Here is a 22,237-nt window from a genome sequence, read left to right on the forward strand (position 1 = left end):
CCTGATACCAAAGTGTTCTGCTTTCCTTCTTATCTCGTAATCAGAGCTTACAGAACATATCAAGAATGCACTTCTGAGTTCAAAGAAGACCTTTATTGTTGTTAATTCTTCCCCACCCACAAGTTCGTGAGAGACGAATTAATAAATTTCAAGCACACGTTCAAATGAGCAAAAGTATACACAGCAGGTTATATATATATATATATATATATATATATAAGACATTGATAAGATATTGAATGCAAAGCAAAACAAATACTCCACCGTGTGAGAAACTATTTACAGCTTCATCTTTCTGGGGTCTGCAAGTTGATGACTCCGGTCAACTGCGAGAAAGAGATTATCTACCCACACAGGAGACTGGCAACTGGCACCAAGTTCCAGTCTGAAGTCAGGCAGATTTCAATCTAATTCTCTGAAGCCCGAGTCATCCGTTACAAAAGCGTGCCCCCTCCTCTCAGACCCGGGAAAACTACGCAAGCCTTTGGAGACTGGCCAGATCTCCTAGACTGCTCCTCTTCCCAAGCTTGAGCAGAAAGGAAAACACCAAATGTACCCTCTCTTATCATGTCTAGTCTACTGTGTGAAGAAAACAGCTTGGTTCATCTTGTGGAAAAACACAGCTTGGAAAAATACAGCTTGGATTCTCAACTGCAATGTCTAACTCCACGTTAAAGGCAATAGGCAGCTAACCTAAATATCAAATGCAATATCTAATGTCATGTCAAAGCCAATAGGCAGCTGAGCTGAATACAGAATGCAATGTCTAATATCATGTCAAAGCCAATAGGCAGAATACAGAATGTAATGGCTAATGCAATGTCAAAGCCAATAGGCAGCTAAATTGAACAAAACATATAGGGGGTCATTCCGACCCTGGCGGGCGGCGGGCGCCACCTGCCGGGCGGAGACCGCCAGAAGACCGCACTGCGGTCAAATGACCGCGGCGGTCATTCTGACTTTCCTGCTGGGCGGGCGGGCGACCGCCAAAAGGCTGCCCGCCCGCCCAGCGGGAAAGCCCCAGCAACGATGAAGCCAGCTCCGAATGGAGCCGGCGGAGTTGCTGGTGTGCGACGGGTGCAGTGGCACCCGTCGCGATTCTCAGTGTCTGCTACGCAGACACTGAAAATCATTATGGGGCCCTGTTAGGGGGCCCCTGCACTGCCCATGCCTGTGGCATGGGCAGTGCAGGGGCCCCCAGGGGCCCCACGACACCCGTTCCCGCCATCCTGTTCCTGGCGGTTTTTACCGCCAGGACCAGGATGGCGGGAAGGGGGTCGGAATCCCCATGGCGGTGCTGCGAGCAGCGGCGCCATGGAGGATTCTTTTGGGCAGGGGTAAACCGGTGGGAAACCGCCGGTTGCCCTTTTCTGACCGCGGCTTTACCGCCACGGTCAGATTTGCCCATGAAGCACCGCCAGCCTGTTGGCGGTGCTTCCGCGGCACTCTGCCCTGGCGGTTTTCAACCGCCAGGGTCAGAATGACCGCCATAATGTGCTACTGGTGAACATTGAGCAACTAATATGCGCAGTGGTGAAACACAAAGTCATTGGTCAAACAAAACTAATAGCATCACAGATGCCCTGAGCGCTAGGCTTAAATAGCCCTACTGGCCAATAGAAACCTAGTCCTAACCCTAACCAATCAGATTTGTAACCCTAAATCAAATAACCAATGGGAGACCCAGCCCTAATCACCAATCATACCCCTAATCCTGACAACCAATCACAAGCCCAACCCTAGAACCAGGAACCAATCAGATTCTCATCCCTACTACCAATCACAAGCCCAACCCTAGAACCAGGAACCAATCAGATTCTCAGCCCTACTAGCAATCACAAAACCAATCCTAGAACTAGGAACCAATCAGAATCTTAGCCCTACTACCAATCACAAGCCCAACTCTAATGCCTAAGCCAACAGAAAGACCAGCCCCCAAAAACCTATCACAACACCATATGCAACAACCAATAGAAACGTATATAAGGGCAACGTTACCTAAAGCCCAGTCCCTCTGTGAAGGGAGGAGGGAGCTGGCTACTCTATTCAGAATCTCCTTGGATCCAGAGAGGCTAAATCCACACTTCCAAGCTAGCAGAGTCTACTTTGCAGGTAAGGGAGAGATTGTAAAAAACACTGAAAAACGGCTTGTTGCGCACTCTGAAATGAGGCAAAAACAGGGGATGCAGACAGTTTCTAAACACAATTTAATTCACAGAAACATATTAAGCAGTCTTCTAAATGCACTCTGGAAGATGTATGTAGCCTTTTTACTTAAAAAAGACGGGGGAGCTTTATGCAGTCTTGTGCCACAAGCTAGGAGGGAAATTTCAAACAGTCACAGCTAAAGAACAGCACTTTAAAAGGCCAAGCTGCCTGAAACACAGAGAGTCTACAGTCAACAGGCACAGGTAGCAGTAAAAAACACTTTTAAACAAATAATAAGATTTCCCAGAAATGTCTGGGGCTCCTTACCTAGGTCTCTTAGGAATCCTTGATCACTGGGCTGTATTAGGGCACAGGGTAAAATGCTGGGTTCACAAAATGGAGGTGGCTGTCTTGGGATTCCCTCTACAAACTTAAGGGGCCAGAGCAGGTGTGGGAGGATGGCTCAGGTTGCCTGGGACTCAGAGAGCCAATCAGCTAGGCCCAGCCTTTGTGGTAAGGTAGGAGGGAGCTGCTGAATGAATTAACTTCAGTGTGCAAATGTAAAAGTGATAGAACGAGTGTGACAGATATGTGCATTAGTAAATAGAGCATACTATGTCTGATTGTGACATTAGGGTGGTGAAAGAGTATTGTCTTAAGAGTTCATATATGTCCACAATTCAACGGTAAAACACTATCCAGCTAGATAAATACAGAAACAAAACTAGTGGCTCATGTGCAAAATGAGTCAAGCAGTCCTTCCTGCACAAACACACACTGACCTAATTTCTATGCTTCACCTTGAGTACCTGAAAGAAACTGTAGATCAGGGGTTTGTTTAGATTAGATACAAGCCATATTGCATGGCAACGCACAACAGCCTATACTATCTTGTACAAACCTTATGGGGAGTACAGCATCACCTATCTATTCCATCATGATATGTGAAGTATGACTTAAGGATAACACAAGTTTTTTAATGATGGCTCATGTAATATATGAGCTTTATTGTCTCCGCTGTGGTTGGAAGTCAAAAGAGTGTGAGGGGATTGAGAGAAAGCATACTCAAGTTTACCTGCAACAAAGACCTGTGAGACTTCTTTAAATGTGTTCAAATTCTAAATGTACTGCATAATGTACACACATATGCCTGACTGGATAATGTGCATATATTGTGCTATAGTGAATAATGAGTATACATGACATGCCTTTCTCCAGATGCACAAACAGCCCAGGTGTAAGATGTTACAATTTATCAATGAGCCACGTCACCAAAATCCCTAGCAACCTTAAATATGCAACAGATGATGGCAAAATATATAGCTGACGTGTGTGCTTCCAGGAAAGGTAGTGTACACATCAATGTAGAAGCTCCTGGCTTCACAGACAGCTTGCACCTTCATAGAGCACCAGCATTGTCTGGTACGGAAAAGGTGTTACCAGTGGTGTGACGAATGATGTGTCATGTAGGTGCAATCAATGGCACCTAATACATGAGGGAAGTGAGCAGAGGCATAGAGTTCCCTTACCAGCTTTTCCTTTTCTGTAAGTGATCGTAGGGTGGAGACAAACTGGTACAGCTTTTTAGTGATGCATCTCAGTACCTGGTGAAGGCATCAACTTGGGTTTAGCTGTAAAATGGCCTGTTTAATGACTACGTTGTGAGAAGTGACCTACTTGAAACACCAAGTGACTAGTTTTTTGACATAGGGTGGGATAGCCTGGGAGAGGGCTATCAGTGAGTGAAACTCCTGCTTCCTGTCTTCAACCATGTCAAGCATTACTGAGGTAAGGAGCAGTATCTGGCAATGCGTGCTTACCTGGACATGCCAGTGATACCCATCCATTGCCTGTAAACCCTCTGTTTCCTCCTCAAATAAGTTTTCCTCAAAATGAGACGCTAAGTCACAAAGACATTCACTGACAGTGAAGCTCGCATGTTTCTTTGGTGTATGAATTAATTTCCTATGTGGTCAGCCTGCATGTGATTATTGTTTGCTGCAATCATTTTCACGTGCAAGGGTGGTGCAGTCCTTAGTCATCTCCCCCCACTTTTATTAGCTGGCATGTTCTATGTGATGTAATCTTTGCTATATGTTTTTGAACAAAATTTTAATGAACATTTTAATACAAATTTTCAAAATAATTACTAAAGTTGTAAAAATATATTTCTTTATTTTTCCTCTTTTCACAAGTACTATTTGCTGCCTCCATTGTTTTCTACTGGTGTGTGTTTGCCCAAGGAATTGATTAACAAACTACATTTTGTAGTATGCGGTAGTAATACTTACTACAAAATGCAGTTTACAAACCTAAGTGTGAACATCTGAATCTCTGGTTCTACTATTTTGTCTATGAAGGGATCTCTACTCCAGTGGCAATGGCCTCTGCACATGCAGGTGCTTAGTCCTAACCCTACCAGGACTTACCTGTGCAGGGACATCAGACCAAGCAAAACCCTATTGGATATGATTCCTCTGCCCGAGGCTCCCAAATTGGTGTGCTCCCATCTGCTATCTCTCATGCTATCACTCTCTCTCTCTTTCTCTCATTCTCTCTCTTGTTGACTTCTCACTCTCTTTGTGCCTCTTTTTCTTTTGCCCATTGTTTCCTCTTTGTGCTTTCTTTTGTGCCCTTCTTGTGTTTCTGCCCATTGTTTTCTGGCAATGTTGCTCACTTTTTTGCCTTTCATTGTGCTTCAGCCCACTGTTTCCATCAAGTTTGTTCTCTTTTGTTCCTCTCATTTATGAATTTTTCTGTTTTTGCCCATTGTTCTCTTTCTCATTTGCTCTTCTTTGTGCCCCTTATTTGTGACTTTTCTCTGTTTTGCGCTTTGCTGTTTTCTGTTTCTTTTCTTCCCTTTTGTGCCTCTTATTGTTTCTTTTCTCTCTCATTTTTTCTATTATGCTTATTATTTGTTCCATTTGTGTCATTTCTCTCTCTAATTGCCACCTCCTGTGCCCTTGTTTCCCATTTTTTCTCTTTCCCAGCACTCCTTACTTTTTCCTGCATCCTGCTTTCCAACCTCCCGCATTCCTCTCTGCCCTGCCTGCTGCTTCATGCGCTCCTCTCCCTCCCAGAATCTACTTAATGGCAGTCACAGCACAGACGCACTGATAGCATGCCAAAGATGCACTACAAGCAAGTCAATCTGCACCTATGTGTGTCTGAACTGCACACAACGTCAGGAACCCTGGTCCTCCACTCACCTTTCACCCCCCACTGCATTCCTCCAGCGATAGATGCCAGGCCTGGTGTGCACTGGCCCGGCAGCTTGCGTAAAATCATCAAGAAATTCAACTGCTGGATCACCACAAGCACGAACACCCTCCCCCCTCAAGCGCAACCCAATGGCAAATGCCCGACCACATGCCAGTTGGTACACAGAAGAACTCTTTCTGAGGAAACGTAATTGCAAGCAAATGAAATGCAAGAGGAGAATGGAGCTAAGACACTGCAGACAAAAGCATCCTCAAAACCACCCTTAGACACTACCAGCAGCAAATCCAAAACATCAAGTGCACAGTTCTTAAAGATTGCATTGGTGCCGGTGTAAACAGCAAGGACATCTTCAACATCCTCAAAAATCTCATCACTCTTCCTGCTACCTCCAGAAACATCCCCCCTCGCCCCAACCCCTGCAAGACCTCTGCAACAAACCCTTGGAAATCCTCCATAACAAAATTACCTCCATATACAGTGACCTTGACCTCAACCAGACCATGACATGACAGAAAGAACCCTGACTGTTAGCCCAGACAGCAAAGGGTGGTCTTCTACCAACTCTGTGCCTGCTTCCCTCCATTTTTTGGACCCTGTTTTTTGCTGGTCGTAGGATTCTGTACACTTTACCACTGCTGACTAGTACTAAAATGCATGTGCTTTCTCCCCTAAACATGGTAACCTTGGTTCCTACCCAATTGGCATATTTAATTTATCTGTAATTTCCTAGTAAAGTGCACTACATATGCACAGGGCCTGTAAATTAAATGCTACTAGTGGACCTTTAGCACTGATTGTGCCACCCAGCTAAGTAGCCCCTTAACCATGTCGCAGGCCTGCCTATGGCCTGCAATTGCAAGGGCTGTGTGTGCAGTTTCACTGCCGCTGCGACTTTGTATTTAAAACTACTTGACAAGCCTTAAACTCCCATTTTTCTTCACCTAAGTCACCCCTAAGTTAGGCCCTATGTAACCCATAGGGCAGAGTGCTGTGTAAGTAAAAGGCAGGACATGTACTTATGTGGTTTACATAGCCTAGGAGTGAAACACCCCCAAATTCATTTTCCAGTACTGTGAGGCCTGCTCCTCTCATAGACTAGCATTAGAACTGCCCTCACATACTTTTAAGTGGTAGATTCTGATCTGAAAGCAGTAGCCCTGTCTTGTTTAGTATGGCCAGAATGGTAATAGAAAAGCCTGCTTATTGTTGATGTTGGATTTGATATTACTTTTTTAGAAATTACACTTTTAGAAAGTGGGCATTTTTCTGCACTCACTGCAATCTGTGCCTCACAGCCTATCTCCAATCCATGTCTGGTCTGTGCTGGTTGACAGATCCCCTTCTGCATTCCACCCAGACAGCCAGAAACACAGGATACTCAATCAGATTTGCATTCATCCGCGTACTAAATGGGTCTCCCTGGTCAGGAAGGGTGGAGGGGCTCTCTCTTACATTTCAAAGGCCAGTGGCCTTCCTTCACACAAAGGACTGATAACCCCCACAGGGATCTTGGCAACAGGACTTGGCTGAAAGGGGAACTTGTGCACTTCAAAACCACTCTTTGAAGTTTCTCCCACTTTAAAGGCATTTTTGGTATGTAAACTGGGTCTCTGACCCTACCAAATCAGACACTTCTGGACCTACACCTGGACTCTGTCAGAGAGACTGCCTGGCTGCCCAAAGGACTCATCTGGACTGCTTTGCTGAAGGACTGCATTCCTGCTTGGTGCCCTGCTGTCTGGTGCTCCTGACTCCGCTGGAAGGACTCTGCCTTCCTCCTAAAGTGCTCTCCATGGGCTTGGATTGAGCTTCCCTCCTGTTTCTCTGGGCCAAAAAATAATTCACCACTTCAGGAAATTCTCATGTGTCTGAAAATCGATGCAACGCCTGCCAAAATTAACACAGCAGCTGGAAAATCACCACACTGCCGACCAGACCGATGCAGTGCCAGACCCGCAATTAGAAACCTGACGCAGTGCCTTCCCTGCGGCTGAAAGATCACAGCAGTGCCTACGGATCGAAGCATTACCTGCTCCTTTCTACCAGCGCATCCAGGATTTTCAACTCATCGTCCCTGGTTGTCAAAATATCCCTGTATAGCAGTTAGGAACCAAGGCTACATTCCTGGAAATTGACGCATCACCTTGCAGCTTGAAAAGAAATGACGCATCATCTGTGCAGCACCAAAAAATGCAATGCAGCACCTTATTTTTCAACGCATCTTCTCCTCTGCGGCCCCGTGCGCCATTATTTTTGATGCATCCCAGCCACTGTGTGCTACATGGATATAATCACTGATTCTTAAGGATTGAGACTCATTTAAACCTTTAAAAAGTGATAGCCCATCTTGTGCATATTGGATTTTTGTTGTATTTTACTTATTTCTTTCAGATAAATATTATCTATTATTTCTAAACCTGTGTGGTGTATTTTTGTGGTGTTTTCACTGTGACACTTTATGAGTTATTGAGCAAATACTTTACACATTGCCTTCTAAGTTAAGCCTGCCTGCTCTGTGCCAGGCTACCAGAGGGTGAGCACAGGATAATTTGGATTGTGTTGTGACTTACTCTGGCTAGGATAGTGGTCCCTACTTGGTCAAGGGTGTATGCCTCTGACAACTAGAGACCCAATTTATAACACTGACCATGTGGCTTGCTGTCAAAACCGCCGCCTTCATGCAAAGTCCATTCACTCAGGGGGTCATTCTGGCCCCTGCCTCACCAAAGGAATACTATCAATCCGCAAAACACTAACACCCATCCTTAATGCCTCTATCTAAGGAAACGTGGAAACATGCCACTCTCATTACCCTACTCAATCCGCCATCTGTGATCCAGCCACATCACCAAGGGATCACCTACCATACTCAACCAAGGTCTTAGAGAAGTTCATCAACCGGGGTATTACCGACCACCTCAGCACCCACCATCTCCTTGACACTACATAGTCCGTCCTCAGGTCCAACCATAGTACAGAAACAGTGCCCATTGCCACCACAGATGACGTGCACATGTTCCAACTTGCTGATGAGAAGAACGTGAATGACCGAAGCACTCATCTGTGGAGTGCTTCAAGGTTTGTACCTCATCCCTACCCTCTTCATTACATACATGATCCCTATAGTCAACGTCATCAGTACACAGAAAATCGTCATTCTCTCCGACGCCAATGGCACACAACTCATTTTCTCTCTCTTAAAAAAGTCCCCCAACACAAGAGACTAGTTCTTCGCCTGCATGACCAAAGTTGCTGACTGGGTGAAAACCAACTTTTTCAAGCTCAACACCGACAAGCATAGTTCCCTCTAAACTGCGCGCCTGTGCGGGCGCGCACACCTAGGTTGCATTCCGCGCAGACACCTACAATCATCGCACACTCCGAAGCACTGCTACATTCATTAAAAGCTTCACTGGAGCTTTTGAAGTGCCGCTGATGGTGGTGACGCTGCGCTTCCAAATTCATTTTTAAAGATACGTTTTTGTCTTTAGAAATGCTAATGGAGGTCATGTAAAGGCCTGCAGGGCAAGTAAGAAACAGCAGGAGAGAATTTCCAAAGCTTTTCCTGTAGCCTGAGTCTAGTCTGCAATTTCTGCAGACGTGTGACTCCTCCACTTTTCGTTTCTCTTTCTCTGTCTTTGCACCTCGTGGAGTCACTATTTTGGCTGCACATCACACATACTTGTCTGAGGCGATATGTTATACAGTAACATTATTTGAATGAATGAATGGATGAATTAATTAGAGTGTATGCAAATTGAAAAGGGAGTGAGTGGTAAAAGAATAAGAAATAGTGAATGTATGAGTGAATGGGCAAGTGAATGGATTTGTGGGTTTTTGAATGAGCATATGACTGTCAAAGCGAGAAAGGGAATAAACAAGTGAGTAGATAAGTGAAACAGTGATTGAATGGGTTAATGAATGAGAAGTGAGTGTCCATGTCATTGAGCAAGTGAGATAGGGCCAGATGTAGGTAAATTCCATTTTGCGACTTGCAAATTGCGAGTCAGATCGACTCGCAATTTGCGAGTCGCAAATTGGAAAGTACAATGGTGTCCCTGACACCATCTGCAACTCGCAAGGGGGTCGCAAAGGCCCACCTCATTAATATTAATGAGGTGGGTCGCAATTTGCGACCTCCTTGAGACTCGGGGCACTCACAGGGATGGTGGCCTGCTGGAGACAGCAGACCACCATGTCTGTGACTGCTTTTAAACAAAGCAGTTTGTTTTTTTGTAATGCAGCCCGTTTTCCTTAAAGGAAAACGAGATGCATTACAAACCTAAAAAATGAAGCGTTTTCGTTTCATTGTTTCAGAGCAGGCAGTGGTCCATAGGACCACTGCCTGCTCTGGAAAAATGTTTTTAATGCCATTCACAATGGGGAAGGGGACCCCTTGGGACCCCTTCCCTTTTGCAAATGGGTTAGCACCGATTTGAAATAGGTGCTAACTGCGATTGCTTTGCGACCGCGTTCACGGTCACAAAGCAATCTGGCATTGCGCTGCGACTTGCAATTAGGAAGGGGACTCCCCTTCCTAATTGCGACTCGCAAACCTGTTTTGCGATTCGGTAACCAGGTTACAGGATCGCAAAAAGGGGTTTTGTGCATTGCCAAGTGCAGTTTGCACGTCGCAAACAGCGGAATTCATTACCTACATCTGGCCCTTAGTGAGCAACTGAATGTGGGAATGAGTATGTGAATGAAACAGTGAGGGATTGTATCGCAAGTGTGCAAATTAGTAAGTGAATAAGCAAAAAAAAAAAGGTGAGCAGCAAGTAAGTCAGCGGGAAAGCAAGTGAAAGAGAATGGATGTCAATAAGTGACTGAACGATTATGCATGTAAGTGAGGTGAGTGAAAGAGTGAGCAAATGAGTAAGTGACGGAGCACATGAGAGTGATTTGGTGAGTGTGAGTGTACAAACAAATGAATAAACAAGTGAGAGAGACAAGCATGAAGGGAGTGAGTGAACAAATGATGATCAAGATGTTGAAGCGTGACTTGAGAAAATGCGGGTGTCAGTGAACAAGTGAGAGAATAAGAAGCTAAGTGAATTAGTGCAGAAGTGTTTGAGTGATTAATGAAATCAGTGACTGAAAATAAAGCTTTCTGCAGTGGGGGTTTTAGGCAGTGTAACACAGAGAATCCCTTCGCCAGACCTCCTCTACCTCTCCCCAAAACAGGAAGTGTGACTCAGAATATTTTTCAGAGAGGAACACCTCCAACGGGCAGAGTAACGCAAGCAGCGATTTGTGCTGCCTTGCATCACTCCAGAATTATCAAGCCATGCAGGGCTATACAAGGTGGCCTTGCGTGGCTTGATCAATCTGACATAAGTGCTGCGTTGCCCATGCGCCCCCTATGTGGTGCAAGGGGAAGCAACACTATGATATATATGGATCAATGTACAATGTCATTGCAGGGTGTCCACATCTATGTACAATACCATTGCAAGACGTGCACCTGCTGCTTTGTTTAATTTTATTAATGCAAGCATGTCTGCTATTTTAGGCAATAGCATATTTTATTTTTTCTACATTTATTCTTTCAATTTAAATTGCATATGTGGCTGAACTTGTGTATGTGTTGTATTGTGATTGTGTCAGTTGGTGAATGCAAGCATAAATAAGTATTTTATGGATACACAAGTGCAAGGATGAATGACAGGGTGCATGTGTGATGACTTATTCAGTGCCTAAACCACTCAATGACTAGGAAGCAACTTTAAATTAAAAGTAATACTCACTGGCATTGCCAATGCTTGTTATCTACCTTTAAGTGGTAGTTGGTTAACTTGCCTTATTGAACATCTAATCACTCAGTGGCACACACAAACAAGAAAAGTGCACACACCAACATTCTAATGCCGCACATGAGAAAGAAAAATTAGAGGGAACATTGTCGACAAGACAGAAGTAGTGATCTTCAATAAGAACACTTCACTATGAAATTCCAATTGGTGGCAGGCCGAATGCGGTTCCACACCCACGCCAAAATGGCTCCCTAGCAACATCAGAGAAATGGTCACTCACGTCCTTGTCATCGGTAAGTTAGATAACAGGGACACCCTCTATGCTAGTAGCATCAAGCAACTCTTCTACAAACCATCCAGAACTCAACATCGAGACTCATCCTCAACTTACCATGCAGAACTCACAACACACCACTCCTCGGGGAGCTCCACCAGATAAATACACACAAATGCATTCAATTCAAATGACTTACTCACACATTTAAGGCACTACACAACTTAGGCCTCACCTACCTGAACAGCTGCATCTCGCTCCGTCAACCACCCACACACCTCCACTCCACAGGGCTCCTATTCACACATATTCAATGCATACACATAACTAGATTCCAACAGCAGGCACTCTTTTACATCACTCCTAAATAGTTGAACAACTCCTCACTTAACATCAGAACCTCTTTGTTTCTTAAGAAGAGGCCCTGATATGTGGGGACACCCTCATGGTTGACAGTGCGCTTCACAAATACACATACCATAACATAACAAGAACCTGAAAAGATGGCTATTCAATTAAGCTACCTGCCTTAGGCAAGGCTAGACACACACTCCTGTTCAACACCATAATACCCTTGCTGGTAGTAGTGTGATTTGCAGACAAAGACAAGACATTTTGTAAATGTGGAAAAGTAAAGGATGAGTAGTGTGAAAATGGTGATTAATTGCGCAAAAATGGGTGGAGTTAGGGGAACTTTAAAGAGGAGTTAGGGAGGACTTGTTAATACAAAAAAGAAACCCACAGAAGAGTAAGACAATTGCAATTCACTAAATACACTATTACAGTTACTGCAGCCCTAATGGTGCCAAAACAATCTTTAATGCATTCCTGCACAACCTTGGAGTTAGTTAAGAACAACACAGGGTCAATCTCTGGTACGGCAACACACTCATATACAAAAAAATGGAGGCAGGGAATTAAGCTAACACCCCATAGGAATAAATGTTAAATTAAATAAATGTGTGATAAGCATTAATTAGGTATACATTTGTTAGTGATAAAAAATGAGGTCATTTTAATTATTTTTTGTTTAATACTACACTTACTTTTAACAATAAATGGTATTCAACTTCCTAACTTATTTTTACATAATATGACGAATGTACTTAAATGAATCAAATACATAACTTTTAACCAAGTTTACTATAGATTGTAAAAGAGCTGGTATTTTTAAATCATTGTTTAAAAATTAATATTTAGAAAATCAATATATAATCACATTATTTTATTTTAATATGCATTTATGTTACATTATATCTGACACTAACATAGATTTACACCACGGGGCAGAGGTCTTCACCAACAGGTGAAAAGTTACTTGCAGTACCTTTACACTCAGAAATTCATTCATAGGAGTCTCCAACCCCATTTGGATGGGGTAAAGGCATATAAGTCCATAACTGGATATAAAACTCCTCTTGGAACCGGTGAATAGAAAAAAAGTAGATTTTAGAAATTAGGTCTCTAGTTGGCAGATGTATGCACCCTGTCCAAGTAGGCATCACAATCCTAGTCAGGGTAAATCAGATACACACCCTAAATTAATCTGTGCTCATCCTCTGGTGGCTTGGCATGGAGCAGTCAGGCTTAACTTGTGAGACAATGTGAAAAGTATTTGTGCAATGCTTAAATTACAGTGACACAGGGACAGCGCCACAAAAAGACTCCAGACTAGGTTAGCCAAATAAAGAATATTTATCTGAGTAAAACAAGACCAGAATAACAAACAGCATAAATCAAGATCTGAATTTTGAAAGAATAAACTGCAATCCAGTGTTTAGAAATCAATAGCACTAAAAGGTTACTTGAGATCCACCGGACAGGTGTAAATCAAAAGTTCAGACTGATAACGTTGGAAGGCCAGCTGGCTAAATGACCCACGCAGGTCCTGCTGAAAAGTATCTTGGATGGAAGTCTACTTCGACGTCAAGGATGCAATGCCTCGGTTCTGATCCACACAGTTCAGGAGATTCATTGTCGAGCCATGAAGTCAAAGCAGTGTCCTTGAAGTGCATCATTGAACTCTCTGCAATGGAGTGGATGTGGTGTCGTCAAGCTGCGCAGTGAAGGCAATGTGCAGGATCTTGTGGAAATGTGTTGATCCTGAGCTGCGCAATCAGCAATGCAGAGTGCTCAACTTCACAGCAGCAGCAATGCATCGGCATCGAGGGAGGATGCAGCAGCTTGGATTGGTGCAATGGTGTCAGTTTTTGCAGAAAAACAGCTGCAGCGTCCTCTTCCAGTGCCCAGGAGCGGCTTGGCACTTTTTGGCAGGACAGGACTCACAGTTGGCAGAGTCCAGCAGTTACAGCAGAGTTGAGGCAAGTCTTTGATGACCCTGAGACTTCAAAACAGGAGGCAAGCCAGCAAGCCCTTGGAGTCACTTGGTTCTTGTGAGGATATAAGAGAGTTAAGTCCAGTCCTTCTCACTCCCAGGCAAGAGGCAGCAGGCAGCCAGCCATCAGAGAAAAGCAGTTCAGCTGAGTGGTAGTCCTTCTAGGTAGCACAGCAGGCCTTCTTCCTGGCAGAATGTCCTCAGATCCAGACATTTACTGATTTGGTGAGGTTTGGGGTTCCAGTACTTATACCCAGTTAGGCCTTTGTAGTGGGGGAGACTTCAAAGAGAGGCCTTTGAAGTACACAAGGTCCCTTCCCCTCCTTCACTGGCACCAAACACTCTACAGGGAGTTATGCAGCTCTTCGTGTGGTGAGAGGCACAGCCCTATTCAGGTGTGTCATCTCCTCCCTCCCATCTAGCCCAGGAAGGCCCATCAGCCTGTTGATGGGCCATCAGGATGTAACTGTAATACCCACCTCCTATTGTGTGTGACTATCTAGAGGGAATGCACAAAGCTCAGCTGTCACCCACCCAAGACATGTGTTCAGACAGGTAGAGGCACATAATGGTTAAAGTAAGAAAATGCCAACTTTCTAAAACTGGCATTTTCAGACTTACAATTAAAAATGTGACTTCACCATAAGTTGAGATTTTCAATTGTGAGTCCAGATACAGCAAATTCCAGATTTCTATCTTTTCCCAATTGGGAGTTACACTTAAAGGGTGCTTTAATGTAATCCCCATGTTAATCTATAGGAGAGATAGGTCTTGCAGTATTGAAAGATTAATTGAATAGTTTTCCACTACTAGGACATGTTTACCCCTTAGCTGCTTGGCCTTTTCCCTCCCAGTGCTGTGCCCTTTTTTGGCTATTTGGGGTAGTTCGCACTGAAGGCTCCAACACTTTTTTCCCACATAAGCCATTCACACCAAATTTGTGTTGCTTTTTTCCAACATCCTGTGGATTCTAAAGGTACCCAAGGTTTGTGGATTTCCCTGGTGGGGACCAAGAAGTTAGGCAAGGTATGGCTAAACTGTGTTTTTTGGGGAAAAATGGGAAAAATGGGGAAAATGTGCTGCAGAGGAAAGCATCTGTTTTTTTTCCTGCAAATGGCATCAACAAAGCGTTTGTGGTGTTAAAATCACCATCTTCCCAGATTTTAGGAACAGGCAGACTTGAATCAGAAAACCACATTTTTCAACACAGTTTTGGCATTTTACCAGGACATACCCCATTTTTACACTTTTATGTGCTTTCAGCCTCATTGTAGTAAGTGACAGAAATGGGTGTGAAACCAATGATGAATCGTGGACAGCCAAACATTTCTGAAAAGTAGACAAAATTCTAAATTCAGCAAGGTGTCATTTAGGTAGATCTTTCAAGGTGTTCCTATAGAAAGTAATAGTTGAAATAAAAAAATAATGAAATTGAGTTTTAAAAAAAACCTGCCATTTCTGTCTCTGTTTTCATCTGTAATTTTTTCCATCTATTGCAGATTTCCAAAAGCAATATTCCATTATGCCCGCTGGACACTTCTGGTTGTGAGGATATCTAGGACTTCTAGGTTCACGAAGAACCCAAGGTACCCAAAGCCAATAAATGAACTGCACTTTGCAATGGGTTTTCATTGTGTTCCTGGTATGCAGCAATAAATTGGTAAAATATAAAGAGTGAAAAATAGGTATCAAGGAAACCTATATATTTCCAAAATGGGCACAAGATATGGAGTTTAGAAGCAGTGGTTATTTGCACATCACTGAGTCTTGGGGTTCCCATATTATTAGTATATGTATTGTGGGGCATTTCTCAAAATGACTTCTTTACTACACACTGTCTTACTTACGGAAGGAGAAATTGCAGAGAAGGCCAATTGATAATAACACCTGTTCTAGTATTCTGTGTTCCCCCACGCCTTCATGATAAAAATTACTAGGTTCTGTCACTCAGAATCCTTTGCAAATCTCAAAATGTGGCTAAGAAACACTTTTCCGCACATTTTGGTGATGGAAAGTTTTGGAATCTGAGGTGAGCCACAACCTTCCTTCCACCCAGCATTGCCCCAGGTCCCTCGATTAAAATGTTACCTCACGTGTGGGTAGTCCAAGTGCCGTGACAGGGAAGGCCCCAGAACTTATTGTGGTGATAATGATAACTGAGGTGAGTGTGCGAATTAGTCCTGGGATCGGGAATCATTCAGGGAAACCTATCGAACCCAGACATTTCTGAAAAGTAGACATCAAGGGGGGTCCAAGGGATTATCGCTTGTGAGGATTCCCCAAAGTTTTTTTCCCCAGAATGCCCTGCAAAGGTAAAACGTTGAATAAAAGTAAAACTTTTTCCTTGCATTTATGTGATGTAAACAACAGGAATATGCAGGGATCCACAAACTGCTTACCACCCAGAGTGTCTCCCTCACTCCATATGTATATGTAAAGAGATCACTTTTATATGTGTGTGTGGTTTCCCTGTAGGCCGATCTCAACCCCCAGGGAAACCACACATGCATTGACAAAAGTGATCTCTTTATACATAGGCATGTAAACATATATTTGTATATATATATATATATATATATATATATGAAAGACAGAGATTTCTCTATCTCTATAGAGAGTCTCTCTCTCTCTTTCTCTCTCTCTCTCTCTCTCTATATATATATATATATATATATATATATATATATATATATATATATATATATATGTATATTATGTATCTACACATATCCTTTTTAAATATATGTGTGGGTTCCCTGGGGAGGCGATCGTAAACCCCAGAGAAATCACACATCTACAAAAACAAATTTGCCCCCACATGGGTCAACCCGGCTCATTTCATTTAATTTTTTTTTTTTTTTTTTTTTTACTTTTAACCCCTGGAGGGTGATTGTGCTTCTCTGGAAAAGGCCTCTCTGAAATGTAGGGAGACCTTTTTAGGCCTGTTTTCCGCACCGGAGTAGATAGAGGCCCTACCTGCTGCTTCCTGCTCCAGTGGGAAAAAGCAACTGTGACGACAGTGCCTTGCAGCGCGCTGTTGTCAGAGATGTGCAGGAGTGCAGGGGGAGACACAGAAACTCTTCCCTGCTGTAGGCAAGAGGTCATGGCCCACACCAGGAGGGTGTGAGCGTGTTGACCACTGGCCGACACTCGCGCCGATAGCGTGAAACTTAAAAGTACATGTCTAACTTTTCAAATACACCCATCCTTGCCCTTTGGCACTAGAACCTACCTTAGGTGGGCCTAGCAAGTGGGTGCACTTGACAGGTCCAAATGGCAGTTCAAAACTGCACACAAGGCTCTGCAGTGGCGGGCCTGAGACATATTTAAAGGGCTACTGTTGTGGGTGGCACAATCAGTGCTGCAGGCCCACTAGTAGCATTTAGCTTACAGACCCTGGGCACATATATTGCACTTTACTAGGGACTTCAAAGTAAATTAATTGCCAGTTGTGGATGAACTAATATCATTATGTTTTAGAGTACAGAGCACCTGCACTTCAGCACAGATTAGCAGTGGTAAAGTGCACAGAATTCTAAAGCCAGCAAAAATGAAGTTGGAAAAACAGGAGGCCAGAAGGCAAAAAGTCAGGGTAAACAACACCAATGATACCAGGTCTGCCAGTACAGAATTACCCCTAGTGCTTATTTTGTAACAAAATAGGTACCAGGGCCCTCGTCAGGAGGCCGCTGCAGCTTGCACCACCTATTGCCCCTGTCAGCACTACCAACACAGCTAGTTACAACACAATCCTATAAGTACGACAATGCCAACTATTCTAGACTTTCAAAGCTATAATAATGACTTTGAAGGCAGGTATTAATTGTTTTAATATGTATTTAATTATTAAACAACTGTTGCTGTGCTCATCTCTAAATTAGACAATCCACACCACAAGGTGGTACGCTGTAAAAAGTGGCGGTGCTGACAAACAGGTACTGGTGCTGAGTACCCGAAATCCGGCTCAAATTAAGCACTAGTTACCCCTAGATGTATGAGTATGTCTGCATGTGTAAATTTACCTAAGTCAATCAAGCTCCACACGTGGGGCTTGACGAACTTCAAGGTTTGGCTGGAGTATGTTTGATCTTGTGTTGCACTGGTTAGAGCTGCAGTAAAATTAGCAATATATTTGGTGAATAGCAATAGTCTTACTAATTTGTGGGCATATTTCTGCATTTGTAAGTCCCTCCCCAAATGTCTAATTAAAATTCCATTGGTCCCTCCTATTTACTGGTAATTATTCCCTAGTTTCCAATCACTCACCCATGTCCTGCATTTACTACAAAAACGTACGCCAGCGTGTAGAGATCTCCTCCACTGTGACAGAGATGTCAGTAGAGAAAAGATAGGAGAGGAGGAGGTATGAACTGAATTTTGTAGTAAGTAAAGAGTCTCTCCGCCCAGTGCTTTACATGGAAATATAGAAGTGCAGGTACTCTCCATTTAGAGTACATGTTCCTCCTGAGAACTGCTGGTTCTCATCCCTAATGTGTTGCAACAATCATGAGAAGTGCAGGTACTCTCCCCTTCAAATTAAAGAAGTGCAGGTACTCAGTACGGAACAGGACCTGCCTATTTAAAGCACTGTCTCAGCCTACCTTAACTCTTATCTTAAATGCATATGACGCGTGATTGTCAGTCTGGTTAATATATAACTTGCCTTTTTTCTCAGCATTCGCTCAGCGTTAGTTACGAGCCATGTCAGTTCACTTTTTCTACAGCTGCAACTCATGAGGCAAAGTAAATTGTCTTCGGTCTTGGCGGTAGTGCCAGCCTTGGCATGGACATCCCTTGGCACACTCTGTGACCTGTCATACCTAGAATGCCCGCAGCTACAGGCCGTGTTTAGATTCGTTGAGGGTCGGTCTTAAAAGGCCAAACATAATAATATCCCGGCGTCGACTTCAGGGTGAAGTAATAGCGATAGAGTAAAAACTTCATGCTGGAGAAGACCTTAACATCGTCAGATCACATCCCCTTTTCAAGGCACTTCTCATGAGTTTGCAGTTAAAATATAAATCTTAAAATTCCCTATTAAGTTACAATTGACTGTAAAATACCTGAAAGTGAGAGGAAGTGTTCCGGTAAGGATGACGCGGGTCCCGGAGCCTGAGTTTGATCCCCGCCTGCTGGTCGGCCTCCTGTGTGGATCGGCCACCGTTGTCCTGGCCCTGAAGTGGGTACGGAGGAGGCGGACAGTGAAGAAAGTGCAAGAAGCCCAAGGCAGGAGAGAGAAGAGCCTGCGCCAGATGGAGGATGCTGTTCTGAGGTTTCAGCGGCAGGTAACCTCTGTAGCTACTTGTTTCTTATATTGTGCTACATATCGCTGTTGGTCTGTTTCTGAGTACGGTAAATAACAGGGGATATAATTACTCCGTTAAATAATCCTTAATTTACCGGCCTTGGAAACATGAACAGCTGATTCAGCCCTACAGCATTGAAACCCACCGAGGAGTTGGGTTTTCAGGTTTACGTTTTTAAAAACATTTTTGACCAAGTCTTTCATGTTGGAAAATACAAAATACAAAATACGAATATTACATCTGTAAGAACAATTAGAACACTCTGTGAAATACTAAAACCCACATCACTTAAAATTCGTCCAGATACATAAAACAATGGTTTGGTGTTTCACTCCTTCGCTGCACTTTAGCACTGCACTCTGTCTTACTCCTCTCTACTAAATTTGGCGCTAGTCCTGCAAAGTACATAGAGGCTCATTTTAATAAATGTTGTGCTCAGAGCAGGCATTAAAAAATGGCTCTAAAAATGGTGCAAAGAAATCTTTTAGATTCTATTGCACTATTTTTCAGGCCCCCTAACAGGGGAATGCCTCCCTTGCATACATTACGCCTGGCGCAGGCATAATGTGGCTCAAGGGGTTACAAAGTGGCACAATGCGTGAATTGCACCACTTTGTGCAGCTTTTTTGCCATAGTATCGCCACATTAGCGTAAAAAAGTGATGTACAAAAATATATGGCGCAAGAGGCTTTTAATTCTGCCTCCAAGTGTCAAACAAAGCACAAGTATAGTAAATGAGCCACACCCATTCAACAGGAAAATGGTCATAGTGTGGTATGTAGCAACATATTACTAAAGCATGAATTGATAGCACTCTGTCATTTATAAACAACAGATTTCCCATTGAAATGACTACAAAATTTACACTGACATGCAGTTTTGCTGATAAAACTATGAAGCACACAGACAAAAGTGTGTGGAAAACGAAATTTGCAAAAAATTGGCATTTACACATCACCAGGTAATGTGCCCTGATTTGTTTTGATGCTATCAAGAACTTTGTTTTCATCACTGTTTAGAATTTCAAAAAAATATGCTTACTTTGTCCTTTCTTACCTGCTGATGTATTTTGAAATATTGTACTGTTCACTTACAGGTATTTAAATTTTGTTGTGTGTTAGAAAAAAACTGACAACCTACAACCTTTCCTTTCACACTACTTGTACCCCAGCAATAATGTCACATAGTTTCATAAATGTAGCGATGCATCCTATAAAGAAACAATAATAGGAAGAAAAGTCCAATTAAATGTCCAGGTTTCTCACTTCTTCTTTATATTGTAATCAAAAGAAGCTTTTATGTTTTTATTATTCACATTCCAATTGTTGCAGCCTCAGCCAACCTGTTTTGTTCATGACAGTGAACGTCTTCAGGCCTGCTGACACCATAAGTATATGTATTAACCTCATAGTTCAGCTCACTTCAGTATACCAATTTTATTCTCTCCCTATACAAACTTGAAATGCTTCAAGGTTAGAGCTGCAATAATTCACAACCATAGCACTATCTTCCTAAGTACATCTTAATTTTAAAAATAAAATTTAAATACGTAATTGCACCCCCTCTCTCTTTAAACCCCATCATTCAAATGTTCTTTGCACTGACACATGAAACCACAGAACCATAATATTTATATATAAACCACAATCATCTATATATCCATGACAAGTATTGCACATGACCACTACTGAATCCACCCTCCTAGGGAGAAAGTCACAACCTGCATGTAACATCCTAAATATTACCCCCTAGATCAACTTTCACTTCAGGCTGGTATCAACACTTTATTGAGAACTCACAGTGAGCTCACATTACTGAGATAACATACCAACACATGAGAAAACCATTCTACAATCAAACGTCCCAAACATCATGGGCAATAAACTTTATTCCATCTATACAAAATACCATTCCCCAACAGAGCATCTAATGAAACACCACTTCCACCCACCTGAATCCGTGTCCCACATTCAACCGAAACTCACCACTTAAGTAGCATACAACAAAGAACTCAAAAGATCCTGAGAATAGCTTGACATCAATATCAGTCATGCCAAACACCTGTGAGAATTGAACACTGCTCTAACTGCAATATGCCTTTATAACCACACGCCATCTTTTAATGGTAAAAATATAATTGTGGCTCATTATGATACAGACTGATCACACTAGCTCACTCATAACAATTTACTGATTTCAAAAACAACAATTATTAACTCACGCAGTATCACTGGCGATATAAACTAGCACATATATAATCTCCCCAATATCTAAAGCCTATCAGAACCCCAAATTAACACTGAAAGAAAAGAAGGTGGACTGCGTCCAACCTGACACAGTTGTCATTCCCCTTTTTCTAAATTCACAGATGCACTTATATATTGACTCAATATAATAACGTATTTTAACAACCTCGGACCCTTTATGACCTATACCTCCAACTTTACAGAATCCCAGCCGATTCTTTTCAAGGTGCACACAAAGAGAGAGGACCACTTTGTTGCCGTTTTGGTAAAGCGGTTTAATTCAGAAAAGACAACCGATAATTATGAGACCGACGGTCACTATTTTGGTGAGGCAATTCTGTGATAAAACACCAATAAAACATCGGACCACAGCAAAGCGTTTCCATTTCACTAAATTCAAGACAAAATTATATTTTGGCTCAATCAAACAGGGTATTCCAGCAGCCTCAGATATAATGTCACCAATACCTTCTGCCTTCTGGAATCCCAGCGGTTCCTCTCTAACTTTACACAGGCAGAAAGACGGGGAGAATCATATTGTGTCCTAATACAGTTGCCATTTTGTTAGAATTGTTTCATACACTGCTACCAACAAATTTTTATGAACTCAGGAACCAAATTGCAGAACAAAGACACCCAATAGTTATATGTAACGAAATCAATAATTATCCACAAATAAAATCAATAAGATAATTCTTCTTCCATTATTTCTCATACCTTGATACATAGCTGGTTGTTAAACTTGTTCACCCATGTTCCTTACAAGAAAGTGGGATTTTTTTGCGGCATGGTATGCATTCTATACAATTACAGCCCTGTTTGAAAGTAGCAGACAAAGGGCCATATGTACGAACACATTTTCCCATTGACACAGAATGGGGAAAAACCCTTTGCTTCATCTGGCCCAAAGCTGCTTAAAATTAGAGGTGGGCGGTGAACTCCACTTCGCTCGT

General features: G+C 42.8%; 1 protein-coding gene across 1 annotated transcript in view; it reads left to right on the forward strand.

The window, feature by feature from the left end:
* The first annotated feature begins 18,818 nt into the window (after nt 1–18,818).
* The window catches only part of LOC138293503 (vitamin D3 hydroxylase-associated protein-like), a 290,584-nt gene continuing 287,165 nt past the window's right edge, over nt 18,819–22,237 (forward strand). Inside the window, exon 1 of the mRNA XM_069232742.1 lies at nt 18,819–19,017. Coding sequence (XP_069088843.1) covers nt 18,826–19,017 — 192 coding nt within the window. The 5' untranslated portion in view covers nt 18,819–18,825. The remainder of the gene's footprint in view (nt 19,018–22,237) is intronic.

Source organism: Pleurodeles waltl, chromosome 4_2 (genome assembly GCF_031143425.1).
Source record: "Pleurodeles waltl isolate 20211129_DDA chromosome 4_2, aPleWal1.hap1.20221129, whole genome shotgun sequence".
NCBI lineage: Eukaryota > Metazoa > Chordata > Amphibia > Caudata > Salamandridae > Pleurodeles > Pleurodeles waltl.